Source organism: Gobio gobio (genome assembly GCF_949357685.1).
Source record: "Gobio gobio genome assembly, chromosome: 2".
NCBI lineage: Eukaryota > Metazoa > Chordata > Actinopteri > Cypriniformes > Gobionidae > Gobio > Gobio gobio.
The window spans coordinates 69607906-69627873 of NC_137098.1; the positions used below are offsets into that span (position 1 = coordinate 69607906).

The 19968-nt window shown below is 38.9% G+C and overlaps 3 protein-coding genes across 3 annotated transcripts; 2 read left to right on the top strand and 1 right to left on the bottom strand.

The window, feature by feature from the left end:
• The first annotated feature begins 3378 nt into the window (after positions 1-3378).
• LOC307120663 (kelch-like protein 33) lies at positions 3379-7984 on the top strand. Its single transcript, XM_079807786.1, has 4 exons — positions 3379-4167; positions 4933-5881; positions 6067-6237; positions 6562-7984. Exons 1-4 carry the CDS (start codon positions 3450-3452, stop codon positions 7079-7081), a joined length of 2358 nt encoding a protein of 785 aa, XP_079663912.1. The 5' UTR covers positions 3379-3449; the 3' UTR covers positions 7082-7984.
• A 1994-nt stretch (positions 7985-9978) lies between these two features.
• Positions 9979-10861, top strand: cbln11 (cerebellin 11; the record flags this gene model as incomplete). The annotated part of the gene is made up of 4 exons (XM_079804337.1): positions 9979-10186; positions 10328-10462; positions 10616-10639; positions 10800-10861. The coding sequence occupies 4 exons, from the start codon at positions 9979-9981 to the stop codon at positions 10859-10861; spliced, it is 429 nt and encodes a 142-aa protein (XP_079660463.1).
• Positions 10862-14647: 3786 nt separating this feature from the next.
• Positions 14648-17930, bottom strand: LOC307118645 (kelch-like protein 33; the record flags this gene model as incomplete). The annotated part of the gene is made up of 4 exons (XM_079804353.1): positions 14648-15170; positions 15429-15599; positions 15689-16628; positions 16781-17930. 4 exons carry the CDS (start codon positions 17928-17930, stop codon positions 14648-14650), a joined length of 2784 nt encoding a protein of 927 aa, XP_079660479.1.
• Between the last annotated feature and the right edge of the window lie 2038 nt (positions 17931-19968).

Consider the following 19968-nt stretch of genomic DNA (forward strand, 5'->3'; position numbering starts at 1 on the left):
CGAACCCATCGAAGTTCGAACAGGACGTTTCTGAATGGTTGGTTAACGTCATGTCACTTTGATCTATCTTTGTACTGGCAGAGTAGCGTAGTTGCTATGTGTTTACTGATGTGTTAGTTCATTGACAGATTGATGTTATGTTATAAGATTTTTTTTTTTACATTACTTCTTAATCAGTAACAGACACCGTTATAAACCATGTACAAAAGTAAGCTTAGTGTGTTACCACGTTAACTTTATCACCCGAGTACACAGTTTGTAATAACAAACATAACGCGTTGTTCATTATAAACGTGGGATTATGAATTATATTGAGAACATCATACACAGAAAGCATGCCGTAATGTAACTTACCCTGTAAACATTAGCCTCATTCATCGTGAAGCGTGCAAGCGATTTATAAAGATTAATATAAAGGTTAATAAAACGTTACACTCACATCTTCGATCTTCCTGAGGTGCAGCAGGAACACGTTCCTTTTTTCAAGAGCAGCTTATTAGCAAAACCTGCTTTATACTGACGCTCGTTTATAAAGCCGTCTGCTGAGAAATGATTCGCGCAAACATTGACGTTGATCGGGGGGAATATTCCCTTCTAAAACAAAACTCAGCACTGCAGCCACTGGGTCTTCAGCGGTTTGGATTTAGGAACATCAAAATGACTGCTGTGTTCGTTATTACACCCAACAACACAACACCAAAATCGCTTAGACGCCATTCTGCTCCAGAGTATCAACAATGGCGGATTGATGACAGCTCGCTCAGGGCGGGTCTGTGTTGAAACGCTGCTGTCAATCAACAATCTTAGGAGGGGCGTACACCGTGTAACGTCACATGGTCGGACGGCTCGATTTGAGACAGGGGAAAATATATAAGGAGATTAAAAAAAAACACTGGATGTATTTTTATCAATATAGGATGGTTGTGTACAGGCACTGCCAACACACATTTCCGTATAATCAACTTGTAAAAGTGCATGTACCATTCTATGACCCCTTTAAAGCAAAAATACTCCAATAAAAGTTAGTCGTTTTTTTGGTTCATTATCATCGCATGTAATTAATAACTTCATTATTCATCACTAAAATGTTTAACATTCTTGAATAATTGCACATGCAGTTTTATGAACTCCATAAATGTAAATGATATGCTGTATAGATTTTACAGTATTTTATGACAGCAATTGTTTTCAAAGTGTGTCCATGCATAGAATTTCTAAGCCAAATGAATGGATTTACTCAAATAAAGGCAGTAAATCGAGAGTATAGTCTTCAGTGTAGTAATTTCCACATAAAACATTATATTGTGTTTAATAAATGTTAACTCCAAGAAGTTTTAAATTAAATATCTTTTAAGTGTTAATTTTTAACACTGGTAAGGAGTTCATATTATAATTAACTAAATTTTAGAGTTACAGTAACTCTCCATAGGGTTAGTATTTTAACTCCAGAATGTGGTCAATTTTAACTCTGAAAAAGTGTTAAAAATTCAACTCCAGTTATTTTAACTCTGCACTGGAGTCTATTTGATGGTCACGCATGTACACTCAGATTGAGTTGATTTTAACTAACAGGAGTTTATTCCAAAAAACAGAATTTGCTGTGTACTATATTAGAGAGTACATATAAAAGATTGACTACTTAAGAGATTTAAAAATTATTATACTTACTACCATTTTTTTTTTTTTAAATGCATGGTTGATGTTAAAATATGTGCATGTTATTATATTTGTCAGCTATGGCCAATTATCTATTCAATACATCTGGCATATTCAGCTTCAATCAGTGGCTATAAGAAACAGACAAACACTGCCGTTCAAAAGTTTGGGATCGGTACGTTTTTTAATGTTTTAAAAATAAGTATATTCTGCTCACCAAGGCTGCATTTATTTGACTCTTTCATGCATGAATTATTGAATCACAAAGTAATCTTTTTTTATGTTTGTTTTTACTTTTAAACAAGTGAAAAAAATCATGCCGATATTTTTTTTTCCCCCGATATATTTTATTTTGAGGGAGTTACATCTGTCCACTGCAGTGGACACAACGCATCAACGGTATAAAACGTGATTCAATAGAACTCATTGTTTGGTTTGAATAAAAAAACTAAGAGTAAATAGTATGAATACACATAAGAATATTAAATAACAACAACAATAGAGAGGACATATGAAAAACATATCATTCTAGGTCTCGAAACGTCCTAACCTGATGAAATGTCGACTGAATGGGAACTAATTTTATTAGAAACCAATTAAAACCCGTATCATAATTAGTCTCATCTGATTTACCTTCTTCCACCAATTAAAACTATTAATAAAATGATTATGAAATATATAAAATATGTATATGCCTACACTTTTATATGCCCTAATAATTAAATATAGACTGTAATAATATTGCTGTTTAATAAAACTATTCAAGTGTAAATTATATCATAATTTTAACAAAAAAATTTAATTTATGATGCAATATCTCTAAACAATAAAGACACGCAAAGACAATAATTAAATGGAATTGTAGACAATGCTTTGGGGGTTCATCATTTAGTGTTTGGGACATGGTACTAAAACTTAAATGGTTCAAAATGGCTTCCAAATATCGGTCCACTGTAGTGGACGCCATGCATGAAAGAGTTAATTTAATAAATTAAAAAATAAATAAATTTTATATATATATATATATATATATATATATATATATATATATATATATATATATATATATATATATATATATATATATATATATATATATATATATAATTAACAATGGGATGTTATTAAATTTCATGTGCATGTAAAGGTAGGCGTCCCAAAACATTTGGCAATATAGTGTATATTTCTATATTAACATAGACTATTTTAATGACAGTATATTTATTAAACAAAAATTAATGATTTTATTTATCAAAATAAGCAGAAAATAGCAAAAATTTTGCTAAGGTGATTATTTTGAACAAGTATTAACTTTATTAAAACATTATTTTAGCTAAATACTGTGTCTTTGCCACGTGTGTCTTTGGGGTAAAAGGCCCCCTTCGCCACCTCATACATTTATAAGAGTTTTAAACAATATAATAAACCACTTTTATGATTTAATTTTTCACACAAAACCTGTTGCTCCATAAATGTTCAATACAAACACATATCTTTTTTCCTGCAATCATACACTATGGGAGTAATGAAAAGCACATTATTCTTTTTTTTTCCTTTAGCCCCGTTGAACCCTATTCATGATAATCATCATCAGATTATACAATTTGGAATGACTTATTAATTGTAAAATAATTGTGACCCCTCTGTAAAGGGGCGGCAGGTCTAATGAAATGAGATCTACTGACTCTGAAGCTATAATTAGACTTGACTTCAGGGAAATACAGCTTACATGAGCGCCGACAAGAGTGAGTGCTGTAAACAGAGAGCAGCAGTAAGGAGAAGTATTGTTTTTCATGGAACTTACAAGAAAATATCTGCCCATGGAATGGGACGAACGCTGGAGAAGAGAGAAGGAACGCAGGAAAAGTATTATGAAAGAAGGAGGAGAGAAGTTTGAGGAAGAAAACAGGAAGCTAAAATGGATAATGTCTTACAACGACAGCAGGATAGGAATGAAAGAGAGGGCAGTGAAGGACAACGAGAGCGATAACATGGAGGAAGATGAACTGCTGCAAAGGTATCATAGACAAAGTTACCCAAGCGAGATCTTCCAGACTCTGGGGGAGCTGAAGATGGAGAACCTCCTCACGGATCTGATCCTGAGCACCGAGGACGGGCTGAGCTTCCATGTTCACTCGCTTGTCTTGGCTGCGGTGAGCTCCCTCATCCAGCAGAAGCTCCAGGAGAGGGATGGGGACGAGAAGGAGATATCGCTGAGATTGTGTCCCGAGGTTCACGGTTCGGGTTTGGCCGCAGTGGTGGAGTTCGCCTACACTGGAGCCATCAGAAATCTGAAGAAAGACGACATGCCGCAGATTCAGACTGCAGCTCTTAGTCTGGGAGCGCCAAGAGTCCTGGAGCTCTCAGAAGATGGAGGTAACAGGGAAGAAAAACCGAGAAAGATCTCAGCGGAAGAGCAGATGAAAGTTGGCCTGCAGTCCATGAAGGACTTATGGGCCACGAGAGTGGGATGTGATGTTGAATTGGTGGCAGAAGGAACAGTTTTTCATGGTAAGACACCTAGAGACAATGTAACATCCAAAATATGACCATTTGTGCAAGAAATATTGATGCTTGCCCATTAGTCTCCACAATGCTAGTGTTGTGGTTGGTTTCCAGGAAGTTGAAATATAGATGTTCAATTGTCTCTAGGGCATTGCTAGGTGTCTGTTTGAGATTTCTGGGTGTTTGCTTATGAAAAAGAGTCCATTATTCTAATTTGAATGTGAAAAAAATGTATTTGAACACAAGAAAATGGCCACCATTTTCCCCGCCATTTTGTCAACTGCTGGGCTGCTGAGTTTTTTCTGCATGTAGCTGTGAAAAAAAAAGAAGACAAAAATAGTTTTAAAGTGAAGAAAAGAGGCAGGAAAATGTTCAATCTTTTGAATTTGACTTGACTTGACACAAGAAAATGACAACCGTTTTCCCTCCATTTTGTCAACTGTTGGGCTTGACTTTTATCCAGTAGTAGAAAAAGACAAAAATGGTTTAAAACTGAAGAAAAGAGGCAGGGGAAAATGTCAACTGCTGGGCTTGACTTTTATCCAGCTGTAGAAAAAGTCTACAGTAGTTAGTAGTTAGTCTTCAATAGTGAAGGACAGAAGTAGAGACAAAATGGCTGTTATGTTAATGACTTTACAAACCTTTTGATTCCATTCCATCCTTTCCAAGGTTGGTCCTCAGTGACCATTCAAATTTGAATGTTTAAAAATTTTAATATTTTAATTGAAGATCTTTAATCTTTTAAAGACTCAATTCTTTGCCCTCATGAAGCTCACAGGGTGCTTCTGGCAGCCAGCAGTGACTACTTCAGAGGCATGTTTACCAGCGGTATGAAGGAGAGCCAGCAGGAGTCCGTGTCTCTGCTGTTAGTCGGAGCCGCTGAGCTCGAGGCCCTCCTGCACTGCGCCTACAGCGGCACTCTGGGGCTCGGATGGGGCTGTGTGTTTGAACTCGCCTCTACCTCCTTCCAGTTTCAGTTTCAGCCAGCCATCTCGCTCTGCCTTGAGTTCCTGGAGAAAGAAATGAATGTCCTCAACTGCCTGGATGTGGTGTCTTTCGCAGAGGCCTACGGGATGGCTGAGCTGATGGAGCTGGCTGAGGACTATGTCCTGAGACACTTCCTAGAAGTATCTGCCACCCCAAAGTTTCAGGACCTCCCGGCTGAGAAGCTTATGGCATTCCTCCGGTGCGACGCGCTGTCCACTCCATCGGAGCTGTCTGTTTTCCGAGCGGTCGTCACTTGGATAGAGGCAGATCCCGCTGAACGGCTCCCGCAGGCCGAAGAGCTCATGCAAGCGGTGCGTTTTCCATTCATGACCTTCCGAGAATTTCGAGAAGTCCGCGCCGTGAACCTGAGCATGGAATGCAGTGGAGAAGTCGATATTGAACTCTATAAATCAGCGCTAAAGGAGTTTGGATTTGGCATCTCAGACCGCGTGGCACAGCAACGCGTACGTCACCCCAAAGATGCCCTGGTTTTGGTCGGAGGCGATCAGCTGAATCCAGACATGGATCAACGGCTTCCCAGCAAGCAGATCTGGTTTGCCAACTCTCTGAGAAGTCGAACGGGCCTTATGAAGGAGATAGAGTGGAGAATGCTGGGAGAAATGCCAGATCGGGCCAGATTTAGACATGGTGTTGGGGTCCTTGATGGTCAACTATATGTAGCTGGAGGTTGCCACTTTTACGCAAAGTATGACATCATGAAATCTGTTTACAGGTAAAGTAAAGCATATAGACTCCACAAAATCCAAAGTGGCAGTTTTGTGGCTTTATTAATGAGGTCTTTGTTTTATTCACTTTGAAATGCATCAAAGTTTTTGTCAGTGTGTGCATGTCAGCCTGCATTCATTCCCTTTCACCAGTCCTCAACTTTTCTCTCTCTAACAACATCTGCATGAACAGGTACGACCCTTTGCGAAACCATTGGAAAAGGCTGGCAGACCTTCTGGAACTAAGGAGTAACTTTACGCTGGTGGTGAGTGGAGATGCCCTGTATGCTGTCGGAGGAGACAAAGACATCAACACAAATCTTGACAGTGTGGAAAAATACTCACTAGAAACAGATTCCTGGAGGTAGGAGAAAGACGTAAGATGGGATAAAAGTAGTGGGCTAACCATTTCCTAAAGATTCCTTTGTAATAATCTACCATTCTGCCTGTTACTGTGAACACAGAATGCATGAACTTACTGACACCTAGTGGCTATCAGAAGCACAACAACATACCTGTAAATGATGGAGAATCTTTGGAGAATCATTTGATTTGTCAGGCCAAAGTCGAATGTCATTGCTCGGAGGTTCAGCTTTGTCTCAGGTGTTTCACATGGGCACAAATGAGTCATTTGTAATACAGTAAGAGTATAGAGCTGTTCAATATTGTTTTTTGTCCTATGGAATAGCTTCACCCATCCTTTGGACCAAGCCTTAAGCGGTCATGCTGCCACCGTCTGGGGAGGTGAAATCTTCATCTCCGGAGGCTTCAACTGCAAGTACCAATGCCTGCTGTCGATGTTCCTCTACCACCCAGTGAGAGGAACCACATACCTCGCAGACATGACCCACGACCGGGCCCAGCACTGCATGGAGAGCATGAGAAACCATTTCTATGTCGCTGGTGGGGTGTGCAACCTCCATAAGTACTACACCAACCAGCTGGTCTGCGAGATGTACGACCCCATACACGACACCTGGACGGAGTTCACACCTCTTCCAATTCCCCACGTCGGCGCGGCCTCGGCTGTTCTGGAGGAGAGGCTGTATATTTTAGGTGGCTATTGCCAGGAGGAATATAGTGAGGCGAGGGTCACTCACCGTTATGACCCTGTGACTCAGAGATGGAACAGCATGGGAAAGATGCCCGGACCCGTTACAGATGTGCGCGCATGCCTCCTTCATCTGCCTGAGCACATTCGAAAATGAAAAAAATGTGTGTTGTTTTTATTTGTATCTTGCCTTTGTGTCTGCCTTGTGAGGGAGCATGTTCTCTCAAATGAAAACTCATAAGTGACGGATATGGAACCCTCTGTATGAGCAGCAAGTCTGATTGCCCTACAAATTAAAGTCCTTACATGAAGACATCTGATAATTCATTGTAATTATAACTATTCAAACTATTTGTATTGATACATATCGTTATAACATCTTTAAAAACAAAAACCAAATAAAGTGGTCTAGGTATGACGCCACTTTGTAGTTCCCTTGACAAAAAGCCAATAGGATTTTTCCATTGCCTTCTGGATTATTCCAAAAAGTTTATAATACTTTCAAGTTTTGTCCATCAAGATAATTATCACAGAAGAACACAACTTTTATTAATTTTCTGCCTAAATGCAATCGCCAGAAGTAAAAATCTAAAAGTAGGCTATAAACGAACTACACCACGGTCGCTCCGCTTCAACCATCACTAAGCTTCTGACAATTCTTCCAGTGTTTATCTCAAAACTTTTTCCCAGAACATTTGAGTTGGACTCATTTATAAGAGCACAATTATGAGCATAATGAGGGTGTAAAGGCAGACCCTTTTTCAAGACCAAACCATGAGTGGAATAATACTGATGTATTTTATGCCGTAGCGTAAAACGTCAAAGTGTTTTGAGCTTGTGTTCATCACAGACCTTATTTCAGCCATTCATAAAATCCATTGACTTCAGGACGAGGGAAACTGAAAGTGCTAAAATGCTAACTCGCTAACTCGCTTCCGCATTTTGGCCTACAAAGTGATGTTATACCTGCACCACTCTATAACCGTTAACTGAAATAAAATAAACATTTATTTAATTTTATGCTATATGAACATGAAAAAAAAAAATACTATACAGACATAAAAAACTAATAAAAATGACAAAAAAACAACCACAAAAATACTAAAAATTAAAAAAAATGATAACAGAAAAGGAATATTTTATTCAAGCATTGATAAAAGATATAATTTAATACTAAAATAACACACAATTAATAATAATAATAACTAAAAAGTAATTTGTTTCTTATATTATTTCAAAATTCCTATTTACTATCGACTGTTTAGTGTCTGTTTTAATCACTGTTTAATCACTCACTTAATGTATCATTTTTAAATTATATCACACGATACCTTGGAACACGGAAAAAGAAAACATTGCTGGATAAAGTGGATATTTACCTACAATCCAATGAATCCACATCTGCAAATGTCAACAATTTTACTGTCGACCAACACCTGCATCTGACGTTTGTAAATGACTCTGGACTGCAGGTGCAGGTGAGACGTTTGCTAGCAGCAGAAACAGTACTTGAAAACAGTAAGCGTATCACAATACCATGACATTACCATATGTATTATGAATGATGTGGTACTGTTTATGAATTACTTTACCTTGGTACAGCCACATACCTGTTTTTCCCTAAATGATGTAGTTCTTTGTCACCTTAAGTCTAGAGGTGATTTGAAACCCAATAGAACTAGAAATGAAAGTGTTTTTAGTAGTCCTAGAGCATTTACCTATTTTACTTGAAAGGATGATCAGTATATTAACTGTTTACTTCATGGTTATGTCTGTTTATGAATCTTTAGCATGCTCTGGATATGTTGATTTAAAAGTATTCATGTTTGTATGTGTGTCTACATGAGGTTTCAAAAGTATCCACACTTGCCAAACTGCAAAATATCAAAAGTAAAAATGAACAATGACACCTTTAGTGTATGGTTTGAAATTGTGCGATACAGGTTCAACATGGATAAATATGTCTTGCTTATATTGTGAGCTAAAATAAAACATTATTTAAATGTTCATATAGCCTACATAAGAATATGAATGATAATCTTGTGTGTATGTACTGTACATGAACTGCATATGTTAAAAGACAAGCGACAGTAGTTTTTAATCACCCATTTATCTATTATGTCTCTGTGCGTCTATCATGCGAATCCTGGTTAGGCAAACAGATGGTTTCACCTCTAAAAAACATTCAAGTGTAAGGAAATTAAATGACATATGGAAGTGAGATGACCAGTTTTAGGCCATGTTTGTTGGCTGGTAAATACTACTATTAACTAGTAGATGCCGGAACTACACCTGAACTATATGCTTTTCCAATGATGGTTGCTTTGTATTTTGGTTTAAAGAATCCACCAAATCATTGATTTATTTTGTATTTGGGTCATTTTTTAATTGCACTTGAAGAATAAAGCCAAAGGAAGGGTGTTAAAGGGATAGTTCACCCAAACTTTTTGGTTGTTCCAAACCTGTATGAGTTTATTTCTTCTGTTGAACACAAAAGAAGATATTTTGACGAATGACGGTAACCAAACAGTTAACTTCACCATTGACTTTCATAGTAGGAAAAAAAATACTATGAAAGTTAATGACTACCATAAAATCTCTGGTTACCGGCATTCTTCAAAATATCTTCTTTTGTGTTCAGGGTGAGTAAATGATGACAGGATTTCCATTTTTGGGTGAACTGTCCCTTTAAGAAAGAAGTCTAAAGATGTCATCGCTATCATCGCAGGATCTTTCCCCCTACAGCACACATACATCTTTTAGACCAATATCAAGCAATACATTAATCTGCTTTCATAGGATTTGAATATAGGACTAGTTATATTAGTTGAGCAATTGTTCAATTCAATTGTGCAAAAACTTGTGCAATTCAATTGTACAATTCTAGAAAGTTTTCATATTGATTAGTCAAATTTGAACATTTGTGTTTGTGTTTTGTCCTCAGCCGTAAGCCAATCTAAAAACTCCATATTCTTAATCATTAACCAATAGTAGCTCTATACAAATAAGCAGCACAGTGACTGTAGATCTTTAGCGACCAGCGAAGCAGTCGTCATGGCTTTATTTCAGATCTTCTTAATCTCAATTATAAGTTCCTGCATGGCACAGGACGAGGATATTATGACTCCTGCGATGAATATCTACACTGAGTTAAAGGAGCTTAAAGCTTCGCTTGATGGACTGACAACAGATCTGAGCGCTGCTAAAAATGACCTAGAAGAGCAGAAAAGCTTGATTCAGGACCTGCGGAAACAGATTAAGGGTAAATTCTCTTCATTTGGTTTGGATACAGTATCTGAACATTGTTGTACCATTTAAACAAGCATTATTCACATTTCCTTGGGGAAATGTAATAGTTTTATTTATTGTGTAAAGCAAACTGACCTGTCTTCTCCACACACAGAGAGTCCAAAAGTGGCATTCACTGCATCCATGTCGGCAACAGAGAGTAGAAACCGAGGTCCTTTTAGTACAGAGACCAAACTCATCTTTGATAAAGTCCTAACCAATGTTGGCGACGCATACGACCCTGTCACAGGTTTCTGCATATATTCAGTTTGACTGTCTGTGGTTTTTAAATAATTGTACTTTGTAATACTGAGATCCTTGCTTTGTTCTGCTCTGAATAGCATTTAAATTTGTGCTGCTTTTTTCTAGATGTGATAAATTGTGACTAAAATATCTGTTGCAGGAGTCTTCACCGCACCTGTTAAAGGTACCTGCCATATTCTTACCATACCCATAAGTTATCCATAAAATCAGAGTGAAATTTTGGTGGATAACACTTATGTAGGAGCACCAAACCAAGCCTAAACTTGACAAAAACTGTAAACTTGTCCCTCAAATCTGATTGGTTGAATGGAATGTTGTTCCAGGATCAACACAGCAAAATCAGGTTCTGCCATCACTTGGCTACCCAAATATGGACTTACACTAGACTTCTGTTGTTTTATATTAAGTTATTTATAATGTAGACTAACTGAACTTTGTCAAATTTTTCTGAGTACGGCAGTGGACCAAAGTGATGTCTGAGGGGAATATTTGTTTTTAATGGCCCTACAAGTTCGATAAAACCATCAAAAAAATAAGGGGTGATCATCAAAATATTTTAAATATGAGGGAAGAACAAAACACTAAATTTGGTTAAGGGATGGTTCTCTCTTGTTTTTGCATGTGTATTTGTCCCCCCAAAAAACACCTGTCAAATTAATATTCTGTATTGAATACAAACTAAGCTTGGTTGACTGTATTTGTGACACACTGTCGATTAATGGATAAAATTGGTCCTCGGATTGTAAAAGTGAAGAATGTGTTGACTTATTTAACCCAAATTTTCTTTGTGATCCAATCCCAAAACTCATCCCTTCTTAACAAACACTGAAATTTTGATTTGTTAAGTTTAAGCCAATGGTGCATTTGATTAATTGTACTGTAATATATCACAATATTGAAGAATGGTTCTTAACAAAGTGAATGCACACAGTAGGAGGAAACTATTTTCCTTTATTTTTCGTTATTCTAGAAGCAATCTTCAAAACAAATATTATATACATATAAAGTCAGGCACACAGCTGAGAAAATATTTTTTTAAAGACTACAACATGCATAAGCAATGCTTTATCAAGGGCTTAAAAACTAAACAAAAACAATCATTCGGTTCACTCCAAGCAGAATCATTATTTTAACGTTTCTGTTCATGCATTCATTCTGTAACATCATTCCGAAAATGGTTTAATTCGAAAAAATACCTTGACTTGAACTTTATACTACGAGCTTGTGACTAAACTTTGTAACTTGAGTGGATCCTCAAACAGAAGTATAAGTCCTGCACGCATTTTTTACAAGGGTACCTAAACAACTGGTTCTTTTTATAAGTACAGCATTTTCTGTTTTCAAAACATGATGTGTGTAAAGGTTAATGTTTTATGTATTTGAGGAGCAGAGAAGAGTGTCTTAGTCTGGTATTTGCCGTCTAGTCATAGCCAATACAGCATGTGCATAACACTTTGTCTATTATAACACAAACTTTTTGTCAAACATATTAAACAACACAAAAACTTTTCTACACATCTAGGTTACTAATGTAACCCCCATTCCCTGAAGGAGTGAACGGAGACGTTACGTTGAACCCGACGTAATGGAGTCTCACCTGGGAGCCCAATCATCTTCGAGTGGTAACTAAATGAGCCAATGAACGTTGGCCTGTGAGATTTGCATGCCAAATCACACCCACCCAGACATTCGGGTATAAATTGACCACCATTCATGTTTTGCTGAGGAGCCAAGACAAGATCCCGGCCATTCAGCAGTAGTTCAGGGCTGTGGCAGGGGGAACGTAACGTCTCTGTTCCCGCTCCATTTTGGCAAAACTGCCCTCACACAGTTGTAACTAGTAACTAGTAACTAGTCGCCCCATGTAAGCCCAAGACGTAGGAATGACCTGTGTCAAGATAAGAAAGTATGCGTCTTTCAGGTTGATTGCTGCAAACCAATCCTGGGAACAAACCCATGTGCGTTTCTGCATTAGCATCTTGAACAAGAGCCTGTGCAGGGCCTGATCCAAGACACGCAGATCCAGAATTGGTTGCCGCCATTTTGGTTCGATGAAGTACAGGCTGTAAAACCCTGACTTCATCTCGGCTGGAGGGACAGGCTCCACTGGTACCTGATGAACCTGGCCAAAGATTGAGAAAACTACTCTTTTATTGAAAAAGCAGGACAGAAATAAAACAAAATGGAAGATTCTCCTCCCGGCCCTCCTCCGGGGGAAGGAGTGGTGTATTCACCATCTCCAGGTTCAGAACATCTCTGGGCCACCTGTCTCAGGGCTGCTTCAATGTACTTTTCGCCAGGGCTGCTTTCATCTTACATGCCTTGGATGGGAGGAGCGGATGATTGGTGGCAGCACTTTGCGGGCATAAACTGCAACCACACGGCTCCAAAGCAAAATATGAATGAAGTGAGTAATGGTGATGTAAATAAAGTGACTCAGGATGCAAATCTCACTGGCCAATTCCATTGTCTGTTTAGTTACCACTTAAAGGTGATTGGGCTCCCAGACAAGACCCCATTACGTCAGTATCGATGTAATGTCGAACTTGACTGACTGAATGGTAACCTGCAATTTTTGCTGGCTTCAAAAAATACCACGCTGGATATAACATGCCATGGTGACATTTCCTCTGAGAAACTCCTGCAATCCAACAGCTAATGCCAGCACATTGCCTTACATTTACATTTAGCAGACGCTTTTATCCAAAGCGACTTACATTGCATTCAAGGTACACATTTTACATTTTGTCAATTCTTGCTTTCCCTGGGAATCGAACTCATGACCATGGCGTTGCTAGCGCCATGCTCTACTGTTTGAGCTATAGGAAAGCTCAAGCCTTGCTTCTTACATAGGAGGACTTGACATCTGAGTGCATTTCACTCACGTTGGATGTGTCAACGTCACATAAGCCATACTATTTGAATTCATGATTGGTTGACAGCCAAATTAAACAGAACGATAAAATAAAGTTATTAAATAAGCGTTTCTGTTAAGAACATTTAAACTTGATTGCGTTTTTTTTTTATGTACCTGCTAAAATTTAGTTTGTTTCCGTTTTGTTTTCGTTCCTTGAAACGCTTCAGAGCCCTGCTTTTATCTCTTGTTTCTGCTCCTTTTTCCCTGTGTTTTGATCCAGAGAGTCTGTACAGAAGTTGCGTAATAGCACACCTACAGTATAACAGTGAAAACACGGGAAGGTTATTATTCGACCCATGCATTGCTGTGTGTATTGTAGGGCTGCACAATATTGTAAAAAACTGACAGTACGATATATTGTTTTTCTGCTATATATATTGCAATATGAAAACAATGTCACCAGATGATTTTAATAGCTCTGTTTGTAAAGAATTAATCATTTTAGGATAATTGGGTTGATTTTGTAGGGGAGTACATCTCCATAGAAAATAATAAACAAATTACAAGCATAGATAAATACAATAGAACAAAGATACAAATGAAACAAGCAGTGCTTTATGATTTTTAGGTTAGTCTAACACCATGCAGGTACCGAAATTGAATAATCAAATGTAAAATAACACTGCATAGTCTTCACTGTAAAAATTAAATAATTAACAAAATGTATCTTTGTTAAGGCTAAAAAGTGATTTTCTCTTTCTCTTTTGCTTGATTAACATTGGTGACACAAACAGCTGCGGGTATATTGGGCTGACGTTACTTGGACGAATGCACGGATATAATGATACACATCCGTTTTCATTCTCAATGGTTTAAAACATATAACCGACTGTGTTTATGTGGATACTCACTGAGACGGGCATTTTGACTTAATTATGCATGCACGTGTCTCAAAAAGAAGAGAAGGATAACTGAATTCAGTGTTCATGTGCTGTCTGTGCGGCTCTGTGTCAGAAAACAGCATGCGAGTTCCAGTCTTCTTGCGCTTGATGTTTAAACTGACAGGACTTAAAAACACATGCATATGATAAACTTTCACTCTATCATGGTTAAACTTTGCAACTAATCCGCAAATCACATGCATTCCAAACCAGTGGCCAACTGGCCGTACGCTGAACTACGGTCCCTATACTTGACATTGTACAGCTTGCTTTGTGACTATCGAGGATGCGCACAGCGCAATATCAATGCTAAAACAAAATGTCATGCAGCTCTAATGTACTGACAATTTATTGTGTTCAGAATATACTCCTCTTACTTTCTAAGGTGAGTAGGTATGGGCAGCAAGCAGGCAGCTACGTATGCGTTCGGGCCTGGTGTCCTGCTCATGTTCTCCCAACTTTCTGTTGCAGGATCATAGCGGTGCACTGCTTTGGTATCTTTGTAGTTCTCATGGCTGTAGCCTCCGATTATGTAGACCTTGTCCTCTAAGACTACTGACGCTGACCCAACATGAGGCACTGGTAATGGCATAATGGCACTCCAGGAGTTGGCCACAGGGTCATAGACCTCACAGGCAAATTGATCTACCAGATGGCCATCAGAAACGCATGAAACCCCACCAGCCACGTACAGATGGTCACCCAGGGTCTCCATGCAGTGCAGCGCTCTGTCATTGATCATGTCAGCCAGGTAAGTGGATCCTCTTTCTGGGTGGTAAAGGATCATAGACGTCAGGCATTGGTACTGGTCGTTAAAGCCTCCGGATAGGAAGATTGTGCCGTTCCATACACTGGCTGCATGACAGTATAGAGCTTGGTCTAATGGGCAGACAAAACTGGAGAAGTAGAGAATTAAAATTACAGGCTTTTAAGAGAGGTGTCAGGTTTACCAACATCACTCACTCTTATAACCAAGCTATTAGGAAAAGTTAGAATTTTGCAATACATTTGCAATGTGTGTAAGGGTTTGATGTGGGGTTTGGGTCTTGAACAACATTCAGACAAAGGTTAGGGTTTGCAGTTGTGTTTGACCTGTGATCACTTGCTAGAAACAACAGCTGATGTTGTGTGTGTTACTTATTTACTGTACTAACCTCCAATAATTTGTGTTGGGGCAGTAGACCTCAACACTTTCCATGTTGACCTCTGAGTCTCTCTCTCCTCCAATAGCATATAGTTTATCATTCAGGACGGCTAAAGTGAAGCTGACTCTTCTCTCATGCATATCAGCCAACCTTTGCCAAGAGTTTTGGATGGGATCATACCTAGATCAAAGATTAAACAAGTAGTCCATAGTATGAGGGGGGAAAACTTGGACAAGTTTAGACAGAATAAGTCTTATATTTATTCTTACATGTAGGTGCTCTTCATGGTATCAGCTGTTCCATAATAATGCCGTCCACCAACTACGTAAAGCTTCCCTCTTATCGCTCCAACTCCATGACCGAATCTTGGTTTCTCAGGTAAAGTTCCCAGCATTCTCCACTCTACTTTCTTCACCAATCCAATGTGGTTCTGAAAAGAATTGCTAAACCACATTTCCCTGCAGGGTCTATGTTTTTCAAAATTATCAGTGATTATCTCACCCCCAACAAGGACTAGAGTGTCTTTAGGCATGTAGACCCTGACATTTGACTGGGCATCTGAAGAACTGGAGAAGAACTCTTTTTGGAGAGACTGATAGAGATTTTTGGCATCAATTTTCAGACAAGATGTTATGGACTCGACTTCACTGAAATCCTTAAAGGTCATGAGGGGAAAATGGATGGTTCCCATCAGCTCCCTGGCAAGTTTCAACCGTTGTATGGGAAAGGCTTCAATCCAAGACATGACAGCTTTGAACAAGGACAACTCAGAGGGAACATAAAGGGAATCACTTCGAAGGTATTTCCTCAGTTTTTCTACAGGAAGATCTTGGAACTTAGGAGAGACAGACACATCTTGAAAGTGCCTCAAGATGAAGTCATTGGCAAGTGCAAGTAGGTCAGCCATCCCATAAGCCTCTGCGAAAGATACAACGTCCAGACAGCTGTAAGCATCTATTTCTTGTTGCAGGAAGTTAAGGCACAGTGAAAAGGCAGTCTGAAACTGTAACTGAAGAGATGTACATGTGAGATCAAACACGCAGTCCCATCCAAGAGCAAGAACCCCACTGTAGCTGTAGTGGAGGAGGGAATCAAACATGGCAGCCCTGACTAATAGCAGAGACACCAATTCCTGTCTGCTCTCCTTCATACCGCTGGTAAACATGCCTCTGAAGTAGTCACTGCTGGCAACCAGGAGCACCCGGTGAGCTTCATGAGGGTGGGAAATAAATTAAAGTTTATGAGCAGTTTCGCAAATACGGAGAGCATCAAATTAATACTGTGATGTCTACAATATGGAGACATCATCTAGATTCATGCATAGGAAACTTAAACCTCTGCCATATTTACAAGTGTCTTACCATGAAACACGCTTCCCTCTGCTTCAAACTTCACGTCACATCCCACTCTCTCTGTCCACAGCTGTCTGATACACTGTAGACTATCATTCATATGTTCCTCAGCAGAAATCCTTTTTTTGTCTTCATTTCTCCCTCTTTCCTCATCCTGTTCTCTTTGTTTCTCGTCTCTGCAGAGTTCCAGAACTCTCGGAGCTTCCAGGTTGACAGCTGCAGTCCAGACCAACTCCATATTGTCTTTGTTCAGAATGCTGATGTTCCCTGTATAGGCAAACTCCATAACTGCTGCAAACCCCGAACCATAAACCTCAGGCCCCAAACACAATGTGAAAATCCGTTCTTGTTTGGGCTTCTGACTGAGCCTCTTCTGAATAAGGTAACTGACTGCAGCCAGGACAATAGAATGAACCTGGAATTGATGTCCGTCATCTGTGTAGATGGTCAAGTCAGTGAGGACAGAATACAACATCATGTTCTCCAGAGCCTCGAAGACCATACCTGGGTGCGCTGGATCGGAGTATAGCTTCTTGGGAGACATTTCACAATCATCAGAATCTTCAAAACTGCGATGTCCTTCATTTTCATTCTTATCTTCTTCCTCCTCCTCATCCTCCTCTAACTCTTGATTTAGCACTCCCAGTTCCAAGCTGGCGTTTGTCATCTGCTGCTCTTCACCTCTAAATGTTAAACCTCTAAATGTTAAGTGTTTTTCATAACCACCAGTGTCATCAGTACTGATAGAGGCAGCAACAAAACAGTCATCTTCATAATCATCATCATCATCATCATTATATTTATCATAATCTTTATTAGTGCCTTTATCTGTATGTTTACACGCAGCAACTAAACCGTGACCATTTGTAGACCTAACAGGTAAACTGTTACTGTATTCTTCATTATTTTTGTCGTCATACTTATCAGCATTCTCTATATTACTGTTGTTGTCATATTTATTGGCATCCTCTTCATCACTGGCATAATCCTTATTTGTACACATAACAACAACACGGTCACTGTTTGCAGGCATAAAAGGAAAACTAACACTACATCCTTCACCGTCATCAACAGCCTTATCACTTTCCTGTGCTTTTACTTGCAGCTCCTCTTCTTCCGACTGCTCATCTCCCTCCACTGGATTCTCCCGTTCTTCCATTTCTTCACTCACATCCATCCATCCATTTTTACCATTCATGTTTGTATCCTGTCTGGCTGTTCTCCATGAACTTCTCCACTCTCTCTGAAGACACTGCTGATCCATTACCACTGTGTCTTCAGGATTCTGTAAAGGGCAAATCTGTCAAAATGCTATAAAACTATATTCTTACTTTTGTTCAAAAACCAGGACAAGTTGCATCAAATCTGCTTCTTAACTTCTGTTAAGATGTGCTGATGTGGGATCTTGTGCTGTAGTCAGGTATGCAAAAATGAGCAGTCCCTCATGAGCTCACACCGTTATCATCCTGACGCTATTTTTACCTCTAGCATTCAATAAGATCACGTCGCAAGCCATCAAATGTAATCACTTGCTCTGCCATTCCTTTTCAGATAATGTCACTAATTCCTCTTACTTTTCAGCCTGTATTACTCAATTTGATTAAAATGAAAACAGGTGAACACCATGAAAAACTTTTTGTGTCAACTTTGAAGAACATCATGGCAGATAATGTCTTCCAATTTAATAAATGTTACTCTTACTTTATTGTGATGAAATCTGCAGTTCTCAGTCAAATTACACCAAAAACATCTAAAAAAATTACCTTTTGTACTGCTGGACCAGTGGCACAACTCCACACTGTGCTGGGAGGATTTTAAAAGAGGAACTCCATGACCTTCCCTGCGTGAGAACACTGTGTGACTGCATGGCTCAGTTCTACGTATTAATTGACTATTAAGTGACATAAATTGAAGGCCAAACATCTATAATGGTAAATAATAATACAAAAAAGTTGTCATTCATCCAAGTTTTTTTTTTAATTTTTTATCTCTTTTAAACGAATGCCATTTGCTTTGATATTTTCCATCTAGGCAAATGCAATTCCAACAGGTGTGAGAGTGGCTTCAATTTCCAGACACCAAGTATGGTAACCCATACTTGGAATTCGTCAAATGCATTTAACCCATCCAAGTTAATGCACACACATTAGGAGCAGTAAGTAATGAACACACACACTGCAAACCATGGACACACACACACAGAGCAGTGGGCAGCCATTTTGCTGCGGGTGGATAGGTGCCATGCTCAAGGGCATGCCGGTATTGAGAATGAAACCCGCAACCTCTGGGTTACCAGTCTGACCACGTCTGCCCACATTTTGGGCCATACGAAACCTTGGAGTAGGTGCTTGTAGCATGTGATGGTTTAAGGCATTAGATTCTGATCGAGTCTGTAGAATCATGTTTCTCCTCCACAGCCTAGGAATGCTATCTAGGTCAAGGAGCCCAGGGCAGATATAAACAAGCAATTTATAGACTTGAAGGTTGAATTTTTTTCTTTTTTGAAATGCTTCAACTGAAGCACCACATGATAGCTTTTATAGATTCTTGTTTAAATTAATAATAAATTAATGCTTTAATTAAAATTCAATATGGAAGTTTTGTTAATAATAATAGCCCAGATCATTAGGCTTCTCCATGTCTTTTGTCTGTTCATTTATGGAAAGTGTGAATATGTGAGACAGCAGATGGAAACCCGTGGCTCTTTTAAAAGCTACAAACAGGAGCAAATGTCACTGTCAGCCTTGGACTTGAAACCTGCCGGAGATGCCAAGAGGCCACGGAGAGACAGACAGAGAGTTGTTGTGTTGATGTTCACGTTAAGACTCAATCAATGCCTGATTGCCCTGTTAATTAATACAGTAACCAAAAGAGTCTGGAAATTGAAGCCATTCTCACACCTGTTGGAATTTAATTTGCCTAGATGACAAATATCAAAGCAAACGGCATCTTTAACAAGCATTAAAATGGTAAGTTAAAGAAAAGAAGATGAAGAAAAACACAATATTTGTTTGCAAATGTTATGTCAATGACCTCTGTTGACTTGAAAATCAACAAAGATTTTTGCTTTCCTGTTCCATCACCCTCTTTTCCACTTGGAATTCCTTCCATCCCCCTCTTTTCCATTTGGAATTCCTAAAGGCACAGGTGCTGATGGTGTAGGCCAAGATATGCTTACATCAGGGTCTGCCCGTTCT

Bases quoted from the DNA above. Each gene is read 5' to 3' on its own strand.
- LOC307120663 (XM_079807786.1), top strand. From the start codon at position 3,450: ATGGAACTTACAAGAAAATATCTGCCCATGGAATGGGACGAACGCTGG. The intron at 4,168-4,932 runs GTAAGACACCTA...GCCCTCATGAAG, and splicing joins AGAAGGAACAGTTTTTCATG to CTCACAGGGTGCTTCTGGCA. The intron at 5,882-6,066 runs GTAAAGTAAAGC...CTGCATGAACAG, and splicing joins ATCATGAAATCTGTTTACAG to GTACGACCCTTTGCGAAACC.